Source organism: Silurus meridionalis, chromosome 1 (genome assembly GCF_014805685.1).
Source record: "Silurus meridionalis isolate SWU-2019-XX chromosome 1, ASM1480568v1, whole genome shotgun sequence".
NCBI lineage: Eukaryota > Metazoa > Chordata > Actinopteri > Siluriformes > Siluridae > Silurus > Silurus meridionalis.
Window position 1 is genome coordinate 26,409,877 of NC_060884.1, and position 18,211 is coordinate 26,428,087.

The following is an 18,211-nucleotide window of genomic DNA, read 5'->3' on the forward strand; positions in this document are numbered from 1 at the left end:
TGTGTATAAAAAAATATATATAAAATCGCTCATCCTGTCAGAATAACTGCACACTGGTGGTATCTAGTCAGTATTTTTCCTGACTTGATGTACATGTTCCCCAGGGTCCACTCGAGGTGGCTCAGGTCTTCCTGTCTGAAATTCCAAGTGATCCTAAACTCTACAGACACCACAACAAGCTCAGACTCTGCTTTAAAGACTTTACCAAAAGGTATAACGACTAAATATCTTTAATTGTGTTACTTTGTGTAGAATCACTTTAAAATCATCTACTGAGTTTTTTTTTTCTTTCCTATCATTGTACGTGTTCGTTATTAGGTGCGAAGACGCCCTCCGCAAAAACAAGAGTTTGATAGGTCCTGACCAAAAGGAATATCAGCGGGAACTGGAGAGAAATTACCACAGGCTGAAGGAAGCTCTGCAGCCGCTTATTAACAGGAAGATCCCGCAGCTCTACAAGCCTGTACTCCAGGTTAACTCTCACAGGTTAGAGAACCAAACATAACAATATTCCAGACTTGTTGTAACAAGCTGAAGGTGTAATATTTACACTGTTGTAGACAGCAGGGTTTCTAAAAAAAAAAAAAAAAAAAAAAAAGGAGAGATTGGTTTACATTTATACATGACACGTTTTTCCAGAGCAACTTAGATGTGATTTTCATCAAGAAAAGAATAGCTGAAAAAAATAATAATCTCAGCCAGTTTTGCCATCTGATCTTCTGGTGTGAAGTCTGTCCTGATTTGTTGTTAGTAAAACAAAAGTGCTGCATTGATTTGAAGCTTTTCTAAGGTCAAACACACACATTTATGAAGCATTATGAGGCAAGCAGTTACATTATCTGGCATATCCAGGAGATGGCAATAATCTAGAGTTTGAATTTGGTTTACTTGATGAGGAAAGGAAGAGTTGATATCTCACCAGACATATAGTACATCATGAAGAACACACTGCCAGACAAAGCAGCCTGGGAAAACCTTTCACACGGTTACATTTCCTACTGTATGTAGTGCGGCCATTCCTCAACTGAAATGAATGTACCATGTAAAATTGGCTGTGAGCAAGAGTATATTTATCTTTAGTCTGCTGTTTGTCAGACTGTTATTCGACAGAACTGATTTTTCATGCTCAGGCAAGGTTATGCATTTGTGTAAATATTTTTTAGTAAACAATGCCTCATCGAGTATAGAAGTGTATTTGTTGCAGGAATAAAAGTGAAACAGAAATTAAGAGAAAATATTTGACGATATTTTCCAGACCACCGCATACATTTGTTTTATTTTTTTACAGTGCACTCATTTATGCCAGTCCTAAGAGCCCATGCATTAATAATATTTCTTTGTTTTCTCGTGATTTTGATTAAAAAAAAAAACTTTTCCCCACGACGTAATTGTATAGTGAGAAAAGCTCGCACCTTGTGAACGTTTCTGGTGTATATCAAGGCGTACATGCTGGCGTCTGAAATCGGCGTCTCCATCATAGTCACCAATTTTCCACAGCAAATATCGACTATCTCTAGTTTGAGTGAGTCCCTACGAAGATTAAAAGATGCTGCCTTGATGCTGCCTCTAGAACATGTTCTTATGCTGATTACACAGACAAATTAAATGCTGATTTGATTAGCACTGAAATCGGTACTAAAAAAAAAAAAAAGAGGCTATGCATCATCATATATTTTTCTAAGTATAGAAGATTCATTAATTGCACTTATTTATATTGTCCCCCTCGCAGTAGGGAAATAAAATCCTATAAACAGCTGGCTTTTCTCCTGTCACTTAACATTTAAACCAGTTTATATCTCGGCTCTTGACTCGATAAATGCAGACATTTACAAATCAATGACGTTTACACTGCATTTCTGATTAGCGTTTTTTGTTTTGCTTATTTGGCAAGCAGCAAACGGACAGCTTGACAAGGTAGAACATCCGAATTAACATTTGTATTCATTGTAATTTAGGTGGGAATTTTGACTAAATGGACCTACAGCAAGACTGAATAATGCAGGCCATCATCAAGCCTGTACAGAACAGAATTCAACTAAACCATGTCTTTTTTTTTTTTTTTTCCCCCCCTTCTCTCAACAGAGATTCCTTTAGCAGAATGAGCCTCCGCAAGCTTGATTTGTGAGAAAGACGAGACAGCTGGCATTTAATTTATTTGCTTGTAAATATTCAACTCTACTTGGGGAGAAAAAAAAGAAATCAGTGTTTTTGCCAGAACGGAGAAAACTAAGCTAAGTGTTATAGTAGTGTCATTCCACTTTTGTATGGGTTTACAGAGACGACCTGTTACACTCTTTCAGCCTGTGTCAAAACTCTATTTAATATATGGTGTGCACTTTTTTTATTACTGTGTCTTCTAACATTTTATCACAAAATGGTACGACTTTAAAAGTTTACTATTTAATCCGAATGAAAAGCAAGCAAAAAAAAAAAAAAAAACGCGTACCATTATTTATCATGGACATTTTTCCCTCATTTTTTTTTTTTACACATTTGTTTAGTTAATGAAATGTTTCAAACATTTGCATAATTTTATGTAGCTTTTGTTTACCTTGAATATTTTACTAAATAAATATTTTAATGCACAACATCAAACAGATTGGTGACTTTTAATATGCTGGTGTTTTAATGAGTGTACAAAAGAATCTACAAAAAGTCATTGAACATAAAGCATTTTTGCTCCCGGATATAATCAAACTGTGTTTTATTTTGTACGCGTAGATGTCTCAAGCAGAAGAAAAATATTTATTGCTTATAGATACTGGCTTTAGCTTTGACACCATGTCAGCATGTGGCTTCGTTCTTCTATAACTATTCAAACGGTTTAGATCTTATCCCACATCTGACTCAAAATGTAGCTTAGTTCAGGCATGTTCCACTGAATGTAGAGAGCTGTGAAGAACACGGTCCAGATCTCAAAACATAGAAATGGCATTCAGGGGGGAAAAAACACTACAAAAATACACTTCTCTATTCCTGCAGTTTCCTATAAACAGCTCCTCTCTGCTCAGAGCTGGATTTTTGTTACAGCTTTTACACAAAGCAGAGCCTACATTTTATACTATGGTATATTTACACCCTAAAATGCAATGTTCAAGATTAAAACAAAAATGTACAAAAGCGAACTTAAAAAATATATATATATATATCCACGTATAAAAACCAGTGTGTGAACAACAAAGGCTTACAGGACATTAAGTGCACTACAGTTGGTGCCAAGGTGCATAATGAAAGGGCCTTTGAAAAATTAGGTGATAAAATGAATGTGGGGAATGTAGATGGGAAAGAAACAAAAAAAATTAAATAAAGGGAAAAAAATGTATTTATATATAGAGAGAGAAATTAGGGGGGGTTACAAAATACAGTGTGTCTATACAAAAGTCTCCATACTTTGTATGAGTGGTGTATGACAGCACCGCATTTGACTGGACGTCCACTTCTGCATTGGTCTTCCATTTTTTCAGCAGTGTCATGTGTGATATGCTTGCTATGTTTCCCGATCCAGCTATGAGAATGATTTGTCGAAATTATTGCTATTAAAGACTAGAAACTCAATATAAAAGATCTTATTTGTAAGCAGACTTTTAGGACACCCTGTAGAATAAAAATATCAGCTGTTAAAGGGATACACTGTTCTGCTCAGGAGAACCAACGTGCATCCTGTCCAACCTCATCACTGCAGTGACTGTGTTGAAATTCTCATTATGCGTCTGAGAATAACTTTTCATCCCTGGAATATTCCTTCCAACCTGGACCTCGTCTTCAGCTAGTTTCTACTCAGCAAGTTCTTTCTTAAAGATTTGGTCTAGCTGTCGTTCAGTTCATTTCTCCTGGGACTTTCTTGTAGAAAAGGAGGTACGGTGTGGAGGTGGCGCAGCTCTCGGGAGAACACGCGCGTAGGAACTCTTCCTCCTCGAACAGCCTCACCTCGGAATCGTCAAAAAGCATCCACTTCCCTTCGTAGTCCATAAGATTCTGTAAAGCCGTATCCAAGCTGACCAGACTGTGTTCTTTCACTGCTTCGTCCTCGTTCTCCTTCTTCACCGCTCCGTTCTGAACAGGAGAACCGGCGTACGCTGCCACGTTGGCGGTTTTCTCTGTAGTAGCCTGCTTGCTGGTGCTGATCTCATAGCTTGAGATGCTTCTCTGACCTCCCAGTAAACTGACTCCTTCTGTAGATCTTTTTCCGCCAGTTTTGCTCGACAGACTCGTTATATTCTGTGGTTTGGAGCTCACGCTGAAGGACACCTCGCCATCGTTGTAGTCAGGTGGCGAAACCTCTTCCTTCTTGAGCAGTTTTGTTTCTCCGTCTTCTTCTTTCTGACTCTCCTCCTGAGCCTGAAGCTCTAGCTTGGTGCGGTGGAGGTCCATCATGCGGATGTAGGTGGTGTAATGGCCACTGCTGATGGTCACACCACTGTGCATGACTACAGCGAAAAGCCTGTAATGGTGCTTCTGGGAGGGTTGTGTGCTCCATTCCTCCAGGGAGAGTTTCAGGGGGGTGAGGAGAGGCGTGTTCACCTTTGACAATCCAGCATACGGGTCCATCCTGTTCAAACATCAGGAATTCGATTGTTTAATTGGTTAAAGCATTCATTTTACACAAAGATGATCTAATTAGCTGTTCAAGTTGTGCTATAAAATTTTTTTTTAAATCAGCAGGATGCTGTACTGCATTACCACCAGCTGATCAACAACTGTTTACATTTTTAAAACTATTTTAAATCAAATGGCTGCTTGCTTAAATAATCTATAAAGTTATATTTTATAAAAAAAAAATAGAATAAATCAAATTTATGCAATATACTTTTACATCAATTAAGTTGAAGAATTGATTGAATTAAATAAATGGAAAATTTAATAGTCAGACGTAAACTAACTTAGCACTAACTATTAACGTGCAATTAATGCATTTTAATTAATTAATTAATGAAATTCTTTTTAAACATTTTTATCCAAAAAATGTGATAGAGGCAATATTAAAACCTTCAATGCAACACACACTGATTTTCAACGTCCTGTCTTTACTCATTATTTATATATATAATTGTATTTTTTTTTTTAAGTCCTGTAACGAAACAATTCGATTCTAATACAAGTACCGTTACACCCCTAGTCAGTACTATTCAGATTAGAAAAAAAATATTGGGAATAAATTAATAGGATATCAAACAAGTCCAGCTCTTCTAGATACAAGTCAATATCTGAAAAACGTATAAACTTTAAATCCTTATTATTAATAATTGTAATATTACAATTCAACAAACTCACTCTAAACCACTAGCAGCAAAACACTTGAGGTGAATGGTGACAATGTCAGGGGTCTTGTCAAACAGAAGACTCCTCTCCGCCTCTGTGTAATGGTGACACGTCTCGCAGAAATATTTATCCTGGCCGACGATTCGCTCCACTGATGCAAACTGGGAGATGGCCCACCTCAGAGTCTTCTGTTCTGGCTTAGGGTCTGGGGAAACTGATCACAATGTTGATCATTGACAAACAGTCACAAAATAAAAATCGTACTTTCTTACATCTAAACAAATAAACTCACTCTCTGAACTGGGTTCTGAGGAGCTGGGCTCATCCTCTTGCACTGGTACACTTATATCCTGGAAGTCCTCTCTCCTCTCGGTATAGCACTCACACTCCAGGCAGCGTGTCCTCAGCACCAGCTGACCCTGGAACAGCTGCTTCAGCATATCCAAGCCCTGGAGTTCTGGGGTTTCTTAGAAGAAAAGGTGTTGTGGGAAAAATGAGCACACAAGTCCATACAGCTTAAACTAAGCTTTATATTATAGTTCCAAAGCTTTATCACACGCAAAATTGCTTAAAAAAGCAAAATCCACCCGCAAAATCCACTACCGGTTGACCTCTATTAACCTTTATCCACCATCCACCCTTATCCACCCTAGGCTTGTTTGTTATTATTTACATATAATGATGTAATTGATAAATTACAAATAATAAATATAATCTGGTGCTCTCCGTGCAGCACGCAGTCTCACTTGTTAAAAATAAATAAACAAACAGGATGTGGCATCAGCGATTCACCCCCAGAGGCCGCTTTTGTAATGACTGCGGATTGCAAGCCGGATCAGTATTGATTTTTGCAGATAGTTTCAGCAATCAATCGGTGTTGATTAATCGGTTGACCTCTAGTATTTAACTGCTCAAAGAGTCAGTGGGTTTGTTTGTTTAGTGTGTAGTTACCTTCTGTTTCATTTTCTGTAGTCTTCACACTTTTGACAGTGGCTTGACCCTGGCCCTGAGGGTCACGGCTGCCCGTGTCTTGGTCCTTGTTCTCTGTTCGGTCTCCTGCATGAGAGCTGATTCGACCCATACTGCGGAATTTAGAGAAAATGCTAGGCTGCTTTCCTGATGGTTTCAGCCAATTTAGTTTTGGCCTTTTCTTCCTTTTATTCGCCTCCTTTGCGGTTTCTTCGCTCTTCTCTTCCTCTGCGTTGCCTCCTCCCTCTTTCTCCTCCTTGTCCTTCTCAGCCTCCTCCCTTTGACCACCAACAAAATTCCCAGCCACATCACCAAAAGACTTTCTCTTTGAGCGGGTTAAAGGGCCGCTTTCCTCGTTGCTTTTCTTGTGTTTGCTCTGAGATTTCGGCTTCTTCTTGGCATTGCCCACTTCTGTGTCACTCTTCCTTTTCCCATTCATCTGTCCATCAGGGTTCTCCTCTTCCTCTTGGGGAAGTGGTGTTGTCCCACTGCACGTGAAGTGCTCACTCTCTTCTGGTTTTTCACCATGGCTGGTTCTAAGGTTTTTCTTAATGGTATCGCAGGCCTCTTGGACATATGCGAGGATGCACTGTAGTACCTCCTGGGCATCATGCTGCAGATAGCCCTCATACATAGGATTCAGCTGTCTGCATGTGTACAAATTGCAACATTAGTGTTTATTCAGTAATCTCGTTCAAGAAAAAAAAAAAACATTTGGTGGACATAAGTCATCGAGTATTATGTCGTGATCCGTTTTATATAGCACCAAGAATTCCAATTTGTCTGGACCATCATCAAATTAACTTTGAAACTAATAAGGTAAGTTCAGAATGCATCAGGGAGTCACTACATTTTTTGATGGATAAAATAAGCATTTTGTAGCACAGGGTCGCAATGGGGTGGAACATTTCAGTTCAATTTCTGGAAACTTTCTATGGGAATCTCATTTGGGGAATTTTGTAAATATTCCAAGCCGAAAACTTGCCAGTAATTTATAAAAATTGATGGGAATTGAAATTTGAAGTAGTTTATATAAACAGTATCATATACAAACAAACCTTTTGTTTGGTCATAAGCTGACATGCATGCAAACTAATACATTATAATACAAAAATGACATTTTTGACTGATTTTATTGTTGGTATAATTTTGTTGCAGAATAGTTTAGACACAGCACAAGAATGTTGTCATTTATTTAAACTTTTTTTTTTACATTATTTTGTGTGCAGGATTCAAAATGTGTTATGTTAAGGGGAAATGCACAATGCATGAAAGGGGCGTGGCCTCAGTAGCCCTGCATGGTATTGATGAATATGCAGCATAGAGATTTAACTGAAATTGCCTTAAATCTGGTTGTTTTAAGATTATAAACAAGATTATAGTGCAAGATTTTTGTTTCAACATAAGTTCCCTGTTACGGGCTAACCGGCAAGTTTGTAAATTTTTCGTTTATTTCCCATGAAAAGTTTCCATTCTTGAAAATTTGCAACCCTAATTATCATCCATAAAGGATCAGCACTGTTAATACCTGAGTGTATTGAGAATCCTGCGTGGGGGTGTGGCCAAATCTCCTTCGTTATATTTGTCTGGGTTAAACAGGAAACTGGACTGCAGCTGCTCCACTGAAGATATGAAACATTTGAAGTTGTGCAGTAATTCCATTTGAACAGGCATCGAGTCTTCAGATGAGTCTCCCTGTTTATAGACATAGACACGTGTTAGAACGTGCCAAAAAGATACAACAGAGCAGGCTAGTCATATTCCACTAAATATGTTTGTATAGTAGGTGTTTCTACTCAATGTTTCTGCTCTAGAACACAACCAATTACAAATTGTTTTACAACTTTACAAGTTGATTTTCTGTCAATTTTATTCATTATATTTTTCAAACGAAATTGTACATTCATTTTAAATATTCTTTATTTATAAATAAAAATAATGTTGCGGTAACTGAGCACTATTACAATATTTAGTCTTGTAAAAATAATTTTATTTCTTTGTCTTGCTGCTGTAACATAGAAATTTCCCCACTGTGGGACGAATAAAGGTTTATCTCTTATCTTAACAGATATAAAAATATTTGGCAAACTATTTGTACTTATAAGAAGCGGTTTTAGAGCATAAAATGAGTGCATGGAGAACCTATTAACTTGTTTATAGACAAAAAAAAAAAAGAAAAAAGCCCTAACATTGTCAACTAATTAATTTATAAAAATAGTCAATAGTAACAGGCCTAACCATCATTAAATTAATACTAATTAAAGTTTTATTTGTACAGCAGACATGTTCACAACCTTAAACAAATCCTGGTGTAGATTTTAAACAGGAAAAGAATGTGGAAAAAAAAAATGCTGAGACAACAGGGGGATGGACCCTCAAGAAGAAATTGGATTACACTAGTTATTAATTCCAGTGACATCTTATCCAGGTAAACAAGAATTGCTGACTAGTGTATCAATACGCACACAAACATGCCAGTCAATTATGTCTAATCAACTCTAATATAAATGAATTAAATGATTTCAAACCTCTTCACTTTTAACCCCATCCTCTTTCTGTTTGTCTTTTAGCTTAGACATACGGCACAAGGAATTAACAGCTTCCTTAAAACCAGGGCAATAATACAGGACCTGCAACAACAAAGCGGGTCATTAGTAATGGCAAGGATTTAAATAAAACAAACAGCAAAACACAACATGGTACTATCTTTTAATGCATTTTAAATGCAGTTTTTGTGGTTTTAAAAAAGAGCTCAACTTCTAATTCTGCAACAATATATTCATGAATATTTTACACACACACACACACACACAAATATTTTAGATATTTAGATATAAATAAACCTGCAAACTGACTACATCCCAGATGAGTACACAATGGTGTAATGCTGACTATGCATGCTGATCACACAGCATTATTACATAACGTTTACACAGCGCGCACGACAAGCGCGCCATAATTATATTTGGATGTGGAACCGGTTCTGAATGCTTAATAAAGATAATGGAAACAAAGAGCTATGTGTGTCTGGTTATAAACCATGTTACAGGTGATGTGATTAAGATCAAGGGCGTTCCCTTGATTGTGTTGTACTCCATGTCCTTCCTGACCTGCCTTCAAGCTGATTTTCATAAAAATGTAACTCGAATGTGGCTTGAATCTGAATAGAAAACTAATGATTTTAATATTCTACATGACAAACCTAGTGGTTTAAATGGTACATACCTGAAGGATGCTGTTAAGGTAACAGGTGTTGCCCAGATTGTTAAGACCAACAAAGGGAACAAGACACTCTCTTTTTCCACAGGGAAGTGAGTGACATGGTGCTGGCACAACCTGGTCACAGCTACAGAAACAAAATCATTACAGTTTTGAAATATAAGCACTAGCATATCAAATTAATCATATCTTAATCACACAGTTTGTGCTAGGGCCAAACTGTCCCGTGTAGGGCCAAACTGTCCCGTGCAGGGCCAAACTGTCCCGTGCAGGGCCAAACTGTCCCGTGCAGGGCCAAACTGTCCCGTGCAGGGCCAAACTGTCCCGTGCTATCAGAGAGGCAAAGCGCGCGCACGCGAAGAAAATCCACGACCACTTCCAGGACAGTGGAGACACCCGGCGCATGTGGCAGGGCATCCAGGCGATCACGAATTACAAGACCACATCACCTGCTTGTGACCGTGACCCCTCCCTCCCTGATGTGCTGAACGACTTCTACGCCCGGTTCGAGGTGCAGAACAACGTGGTGGCGAGGAAGACCATCCCTCCTCCCACTGACCAGGTGCTCTGTCTAACCACAGCTGAAGTGAGGAAAACTCTATGCAGAGTTAACCCACGGAAGTCTGCTGGACCAGACAACATTCCTGGCAGAGTGCTCAGGGAATGTGCAGAACAGCTAGCAGATGTCCTCACTGACATCTTCAACATCTCCCTGAGCAGCAACGTTGTTCCCACGTGCCTCAAGACAACGACCATTGTTCCCGTGCCGAAGAAGTCTTCTGTCTCCTGCCTCAATGACTATCGTCCCGTCGCGCTCACACCCATCGTGATGAAGTGCTTCGAGAGGCTCGTCATGAGGCACATTAAGACACAGCTTCCACCCTCCCTGGACCCCATGCAGTTTGCGTATCGTCCAAACCGTTCCACGGACGATGCTATCTCCACAACCCTTCATCTGGCCCTCACCCACCTGGATAACAAGGACTCTTATGTGCGAATGCTGTTCATTGACTTCAGCTCAGCATTCAACACAATCATTCCTCAGCACCTGATCGAGAAGTTGAACCTTCTGGGCCTGAACACCTCCTCTGTAACTGGATCCTGGACTTCCTGACTGAGAGACCTCAGTCAGTCAGGATCGGGAACAGCATCTCCAGCACCACCACACTGAGCACTGGGGCCCCCCAGGACTGTGTGCTCAGTCCACTGCTGTTCACTCTGCTGACTCACGACTGTGTAGCAATGCACAGCTCGAACCACATCATCAAGTTCGCTGATGACACGACCGTGGTGGGTCTAATCAGCAAGAACGACGAGTCAGCATATAGAGAGGAGGTGCAACGGCTAACTGCCTGGTGTGGAGCAAACAACCTGTCTCTGAACGTGGACAAAACGAAAGAGATGGTTGTGGACTTCAGGAGAGCACAGAGCGACCAATCTCCACTGATTATTGATGGATCCTCAGTGGAGATCGTCAAGAGCACCAAATTCCTTGGTGTTCATCTGGCAGACAACCTCACCTGGTCACTTAACACCAGCTCCATCACCAAGAAAGCCCAGCAGCGTCTATACTTCCTGAGAAGGCTGAGGAAAACCCACCTCCCTCCCCCCATCCTGTCCATGTTCTACAGAGGGACCATTGAGAGCATCTTGAGCAGCTGCATCACTGCCTGGTTTGGGAACTGCACCGTCTCGGACCGCAAGTCCCTACAGAGGATAGTGAGGACAGCTGAGAAGATCATCGGAATCTCTCTCCCCTCTATCATGGACATTTACACTACACGCTGCATCCGCAAAGCACACAGCATTGTGGATGACCACACACACCCCTCACACACACTTTTTAAACTTCTACCATCAGGAAAACGGTTCCGAAGCATTCGGGCCGCAACAACAAGACTGTGCAACAGTTTCTTCCCACAAGCCATCAGGCTAATCAACACACAGAACTGAAACGGAACTCTCTCACACACACACACACACACTCAAATGTGTGTAACGAACTGAAAACATTTTTTCCTGGACTTAACACCTAACACACTCTCATCACTCATCTCAATCCATTCCACCACCATTCATTTATTTATTATTTATTATTCTTAACAGTACCACTCTCAACTGCTGTTCTTGCACATTTAGGATTTTCATTGTATTATACTGTTTACATGCTGTTTTGCACCTTCGACTGCTGCTGTATTTTTTTTGCACTACACTGTTTACACTCACTTCTGGGATATAGTTTAGATTTTTGTATAGTTTTTTACAGTTTTCTTGTACAGTACTGTATAATCTAGTATACAGTAGGTTTACTGGTCGGCGCTATATAGGGTTTTGTGTCTTGTCTTGTGTCGTCTGTCTGCACTGTCTGTCTGCACTGTTTGCACCAGGTTGCACTCGATGCACTTTATGTAACTTGTGTTTTAGCTTAATGTTGTTTTGTTGTTTGTTGTTTAGTGTAGCACCAGGGTTCTGGAGAAACGTTGTCTCATTTTTACTGTGTACTGTGTACCACTGTGTATAGTAGAAATGACAATAAAAGCCTCTTGACTTGACTTGAAAAAATGTATAATATATCTGGAAACACGTTCAATCTTTTAAGTATTTGTGAGATGTTCAGTGAGTTTAGATTCTTGTTAATGTATTTGATGTCGTACAGTTACTGTGTTTAACCAAAAAATAATCCCAACATTCTCAAACATGACAATAAAAAGATTGTCAGCACCATTTTCATTCAACTATCAATAAGAAATCAAACACAAACGTAGGGGAGCCTCAAACACAACGCAGTATACACATGGCCTGGGGATCCATGAAATTACAACATAATACAGCAGCTTGAGGATGGATTTGGACTGTAGTTAATGTCAACAGTCTGCTACTCTGACACAGGACTACAGTTTGCATCATCATCAATGGACATTTGGTGCCACCCAGATGAGGATGGGTTCCCTTTTGAGTCTGGTTCCTTTTGAGGTTTCTTCTTTATGCCGTCTCAGGGAGTTTTTCCCCTGCTCGCTCATTAGGGACAAACTTACACTTATAAAGAACAAACATTCATTCTTTATCACCGCATTATCTGTGTAAAGCTGCTTTGAGTCCATGTTCATTATTTTGTGGTATTAAGGCTAGAACTTAACCAGCTGGACAGTGGTGAGCAAAGTGTACAGATGAGGAGGTGAGTGCTATTATACACTCATTTCACCCGACTTCATAGTAACGCATTCTCCATGCCTTTAATTAAATGTTTTTAGAATTGAAGTCCATTAGCACATTTTGTTCGTCTTTTCCGCTGAGGCGATACAATGACGACTTTACACAAAACTGTTTAGCTGTAAGCAAAATCCTGAATCCTTTCTGCTCCATGAGTACTGTATCACAGCTGCGATAAGTACATATAAAGAGATCTTCCTTCACTAAATCACTCTCAGTAGAAAGGTAGGTCGAAGTCGGTGCTCTCAGGCTATATTCACATTTACATACGGGAAAATGCACGTTTTCCTGTTTGTTTTATTCAAACTGAACTTTTTGAATAAATGCTTTTAAGTAGATCAATCTAAAAATGCTGTTTTCACTCTTTTTTTGGGGGGCTTAATATTGTGCTGGTCCCCATTTTGCTGCCAAAACTGTCCTGACCCATCAAGCATTAATGAGCTACAGGAGCTCGTCTGTTGGGTCAGACCAGCATTCGCTCCCCACATGCATCAATACGCCTCGGCCGCCCATGACGCAGGTTCACCACTGTTCCTTCCTTGAACCACTTTTGATAGACACTGACCACTGCAGACCAGAAACATCCCACAAGAGCTGCAGTTTTGGAGATGCTCCGACTTAAATTGTCCCTCGTCAAACTTACTCAAATCCTTACGCCGCCAATTTTTCCTGCTTCTAACACATCAACTTCTAGGAAAAATCCACCTGAATCAGCACGAAAGTAACCCAAGTTTGCACTAAGCAGAAGAATCATTCTACGGTACGTATCCGTACGGCATCGTGTGTGATGTAGGAAGGTGATCCAAAAAAAGTCAGAATTTTACTACAGAATAAATCTCAGGTGCACATGTTAATGACGAACATCAATTTGCAAAGTATTCGAAGTGGATCATTCGATTTCTCTCCACACTGTAGGTAAGCAGGTAGAGTAGGAGGACTTCTCCCACCTTGAAGAGTCTGCTGCTCTGACACAGGACTACAGTTTGCATCATCATCAATGGACATTTGGTGCCACCCAGATGAGGATGGGTTCCCTTTGAGTCTGGTTCCTTTTGAGGTTTCTTCTTTATGCCGTCTCAGGGAGTTTTTCCCCTGCTCGCTCATTAGGGACAAACTTACACTTATAAAGAACAAACATTCATTCTTTATCACCGCATTATCTGTGTAAAGCTGCTTTGAGTCCATGTTCATTATTTTGTGGTATTAAGGCTAGAACTTAACCAGCTGGACAGTGGTGAGCAAAGTGTACAGATGAGGAGGTGAGTGCTATTATACACTCATTTCACCCGACTTCATAGTAACGCATTCTCCATGCCTTTAATTAAATGTTTTTAGAATTGAAGTCCATTAGCACATTTTGTTCGTCTTTTCCGCTGAGGCGATACAATGACGACTTTACACAAAACTGTTTAGCTGTAAGCAAAATCCTGAATCCTTTCTGCTCCATGAGTACTGTATCACAGCTGCGATAAGTACATATAAAGAGATCTTCCTTCACTAAATCACTCTCAGTAGAAAGGTAGGTCGAAGTCGGTGCTCTCAGGCTATATTCACATTTACATACGGGAAAATGCACGTTTTCCTGTTTGTTTTATTCAAACTGAACTTTTTGAATAAATGCTTTTAAGTAGATCAATCTAAAAATGCTGTTTTCACTCTTTTTTTGGGGGGCTTAATATTGTGCTGGTCCCCATTTTGCTGCCAAAACTGTCCTGACCCATCAAGCATTAATGAGCTACAGGAGCTCGTCTGTTGGGTCAGACCAGCATTCGCTCCCCACATGCATCAATACGCCTCGGCCGCCCATGACGCAGGTTCACCACTGTTCCTTCCTTGAACCACTTTTGATAGACACTGACCACTGCAGACCAGAAACATCCCACAAGAGCTGCAGTTTTGGAGATGCTCCGACTTAAATTGTCCCTCGTCAAACTTACTCAAATCCTTACGCTCGCCAATTTTTCCTGCTTCTAACACATCAACTTCTAGGAAAAATCCACCTGAATCAGCACGAAAGTAACCCAAGTTTGCACTAAGCAGAAGAATCATTCTACGGTACGTATCCGTACGGCATCGTGTGTGATGTAGGAAGGTGATCCAAAAAAAGTCAGAATTTTACTACAGAATAAATCTCAGGTGCACATGTTAATGACGAACATCAATTTGCAAAGTATTCGAAGTGGATCATTCGATTTCTCTCCACACTGTAGGTAAGCAGGTAGAGTAGGAGGACTTCTCCCACCTTGAAGAGTCTGCTGCTTCTGCAGGCTTGGCCTCCTCAGCCTGGGGCTCTGTGAAGTCGAGTGCACGCTTGGTTTCTTTCCTTTGCAGGAACTTCAGGGACAGACGGTTCCTCCTCATTGGACTCCCCCCAGCTCCTGCAGCTACTTCTCCCTGCACACCTGGCATCATCCTGAGCAGGCAAGCTTTCCTTTAAAACACACAGAAACAGAGGGCATCATTGAATAATTGTTTTAGTGCAGTCCAGTAGAACACTCTTAATACTAATAATTTAATATTATTTGACATTATTATTTATATTTAAGAAGATCTAGCCCTCTGAACTGTTGGAATTTTACCTCCAAAACTAATAGACCAATACTTTCAGGGGTATGACCGCCATAGTTCAGAACCCAAGGCTACGTTCCAAATAACCTTTTCTCCCCTGTGGAGTGCACTACCTAGGGCGCACGAGCAACTACCTTTGTACCCTACATAAGCCGCAAATACAGACAAGTGCACGCGATTTGTACCTCAGCCACACCACAACCAAACGAACACGAGCCAGGTGAAAGCCCCAGGCGGCCGAGTCTATATGGAAAGACCCGAGCGACATGCTGCGCCCTACCTCCAGTTGCCAGAGGAAGAGCGCAGACATGCTACAAACCTTTTACACGCCACTCCAGTTCTTCATCTTCGTCCAATGAAACTATGGCTAATACGATTTCCGCGCCGTTCCGCTGGATAAACGACTTGACAACTCTGATGGCGGGATATTACTCCCCATACCCGTTTTCAGACAAGCCCCGCCTTCTGTGTTCTGATTGGCTTGTGGTAATCGCTGGTCCGCTGGGGTTTCTTGACTCTTATCCAATTACCGTACAGGGTGGGACTTTCCACAATACTGGTGGGAAACAAAATAAACCGACAAACAGCGCGGGCTGTAGAAGTTGGCGCTTTTTTTCCAAGGCAACCGAATGAAGTGCCGTTTTTCACTTGTTTCGGATTATTATTTTTTTTATCATTATAAATATTATAAATATTAAGAAATCGATCTATATACTAAATACACAGGATGAATGGTTTAAAAATACAGTTTTATCCCAAATCTAAACAGACTGACTGTGTTAAAAAACATCAGGCGAAATTGGAGGCGACTCGCCCCATGTCACGTGACTTGAGGGTCCTTTTGCGTCTCAAAACACGGAAGCGCGCATTTATATTTGGTTTGGTTTTTTTCCTACGCATTTGTAGCGAATCTGCTGCTGAAATACATAATAAAGAAAATCAACAATAAATAAAATCATGGAAGTTTCATTTAAACGTTTTGCATAGATTTTATCCAGATTAAGATTATAAACTGTAATTTATTTCGGATTTCTCGCTAGTATTTAAGGATGTTTTGTTTGGTTTCTTTCATATAGAATAAAAGTGATATACGATAAGCAGGTTATTATCAGTTTATTATAATGCTTTATTTAACTTTTTATTTTTTTTCAAACATGCTTTTGTCCTGTATCTTTGTTTTTGTTTAGTTTTTTTCATGTAACTCTGCACTTGCTTTCTGTATGCACATTATCTTACAAAAGATATATTTTAGAGTAGCCAATGGGCAGCTTGTATAGCAGTACAGATTTACTGTCCTCTAGAAATAACTCTACATACACTCATTTTTGTCAATAGCAGGCGACAAAACTAAGTACACCCTAAGTAAACATGCCAAAACTGTCAAAAGTGTTAATATTTTGTGTGAGCGACATTGTTATCCAGCACTGCTAACTGGATGTTAGACACATGGCGTGACTGCCAGGTGATGCTCCCATGTTTCACAAAGGTGTAATGGCTTCCCTTTTTACTAGTGTCTGTGTGTCTGCATCATCTTACTTATAATCACCGTCGAGTTCATAGTATTCTTATTTGAGTTCTGTGATTTGTGCTGAATTCAGCTCTCTGCTGCTCATGCCCTATGTTTGCCCTTTCTCTCACTGTTGTTAACTAAATTTCAGAGGAAGTTGCTAAAGGCGGATCGATTTGTTGCTGAAAAAAAAAATATTGTGACGTCACCATGTTTTCTTAAATTGACTGGTTGAACTCAGGAAGAATTTTATTCGAAATACATTCATTTAGATTTTTTTGTGTATGTATTTATAATTATGTTATGTAAGTTATGTATAGTGTATATAGTGCTTCGACATGATTTTAAGGATTTATGAATGAACCGCTTTATAGCAATTGAGTTACCGTATTTTCCGGACTATAAGCCGCTACTTTTTTTCCCACACGGCTTAAACAATGAACCGGCTAATTTATGGATTTTCCTGGGTTTTTCCCAGTTTTACAAGCTTCAAGCCGCCAAAAAACTGAACCCCATAACATTAGACAAATTAAATTTAATTAAATGTATGGTTTAGGTGAACCAATGAAATTCTTTATATTAAATCAGATGCGCTCCCTCTGAATCGGGCCGCACCACATCATAAATATGGATGAGGTTCCTCTGACGTTTGACCTGCCGCTCACTCGGACTGTCTACAGGAAAGGCGAATCATTCGTCACGCTGAAAACAACCGGGCATGAAAAAAACGCACTTCACCTGTGTTCTGAGCTGCAAGGCATCGGGAGAAAAGATTCACCAATGGTGATTTTTAAACGCACAACGATACCAAAAAAAGAAATAGTTGTGAAAGGAAGGAGGAAGACAGTGAACAATGGCTTTCTTAGTAGGCTACTGTTTAGATACAAGCCGTGTAACAGACAGTCTTTCTTTAAAGCCTGTGTAAAGTTCATTAGTTTCATTGTAGGCAGTGCGGCTTATAGACCGGTGCGGCGTATTTATGTTCAAAATAAAAATCTTTGTCAAATCCAGTGTGTGCAGCTTATATTTGGGTGCGCTTAATAGTCCGGAAATTACGGTAGCTTGGTTCGTTTTCCAAAAGTTGCCAAATAAATTGTAAAAATTGCTCAATTAGTTGTTAAGTGCTTTTTGAAAAATGTTTAGGTTACTCTCATTTGTTAATAAACTCCTGGGGGAAAAAAAACCATGGGAAAAAATATTTTTATTAACTTGTTTTGCTTTTTAACTCACCTGTTCCCACTTTCTCCAGCTTTATATCTTTGGTAGTAGAAAAGCTGAATAGGAACAGTTCGGCTCTGGATGGAACACTATTATCCATCATGATGGTGAAAATGGTTGGCCGTGATCCACAGTGCTTTATGTGTGAGCCCTGTACCCCTTTCATCAAGGCATCAAAATGTGCACTTACAACAAAAACCAGCATTCATAAGCTGAAATGTAGACATATATTATGTACATATCATATATTGTAAATTTATA

The 18,211-nt window shown here is 39.8% G+C and overlaps 2 protein-coding genes across 24 annotated transcripts in view; one reads left to right on the top strand and one right to left on the bottom strand.

Annotated features, from left to right (window-relative positions):
* The window catches only part of dock7 (dedicator of cytokinesis 7), a 63,495-nt gene extending 60,398 nt beyond the window's left edge, over positions 1 to 3,097 (top strand). For 19 of the 20 annotated variants that reach the window (XM_046848062.1, XM_046848072.1, XM_046848106.1 and 16 more), the window contains 3 exons: positions 105 to 211; positions 319 to 486; positions 2,083 to 3,097. In XM_046848062.1, the coding sequence (XP_046704018.1) occupies positions 105 to 211; positions 319 to 486; positions 2,083 to 2,125 (318 nt within the window). In that variant the 3' untranslated portion in view covers positions 2,126 to 3,097. Of the gene's footprint in view, positions 1 to 104; positions 212 to 318; positions 487 to 1,894; positions 1,915 to 2,082 lie in introns of all 20 variants that reach the window. The other variant, XM_046848089.1, reaches the window with a different exon arrangement.
* On the bottom strand, positions 2,604 to 16,905 carry usp1 (ubiquitin specific peptidase 1). 4 transcript variants are annotated; one of them, XM_046848249.1, is made up of 9 exons: positions 16,762 to 16,905; positions 14,900 to 15,088; positions 9,454 to 9,574; positions 8,757 to 8,858; positions 7,757 to 7,923; positions 6,211 to 6,875; positions 5,552 to 5,725; positions 5,272 to 5,473; positions 2,604 to 4,549 (listed from the first exon to the last, which is right to left on the bottom strand). In XM_046848249.1, the coding sequence occupies exons 2-9, from the start codon at positions 15,067 to 15,069 to the stop codon at positions 3,817 to 3,819; spliced, it is 2,334 nt and encodes a 777-aa protein (XP_046704205.1). In that variant the 5' UTR covers positions 15,070 to 15,088; positions 16,762 to 16,905; the 3' UTR covers positions 2,604 to 3,816. The 4 variants fall into 4 exon arrangements, with proteins under 4 accessions (XP_046704205.1, XP_046704194.1, XP_046704184.1 ...); XM_046848238.1 differs by lacking the exon at positions 16,762 to 16,905 and adding an exon at positions 15,545 to 16,080; XM_046848228.1 differs by lacking the exon at positions 16,762 to 16,905 and adding an exon at positions 15,411 to 15,538.
* Positions 16,906 to 18,211: the final 1,306 nt, after the last annotated feature.

Coding starts and splice junctions, on each gene's coding strand:
- usp1 (XM_046848228.1), bottom strand. CDS start 15,535: ATGTCTGCGCTCTTCCTCTGGCAACTGGAGGTAGGGCGCAGCATGTCG. Junction 7,924..8,756: donor ATGGGGTTAAAAGTGAAGAG/GTTTGAAATCAT, acceptor GTCTATAAACAG/GGAGACTCATCTGAAGACTC. Junction 5,726..6,210: donor TACAGAAAATGAAACAGAAG/GTAACTACACAC, acceptor TTTTCTTCTAAG/AAACCCCAGAACTCCAGGGC.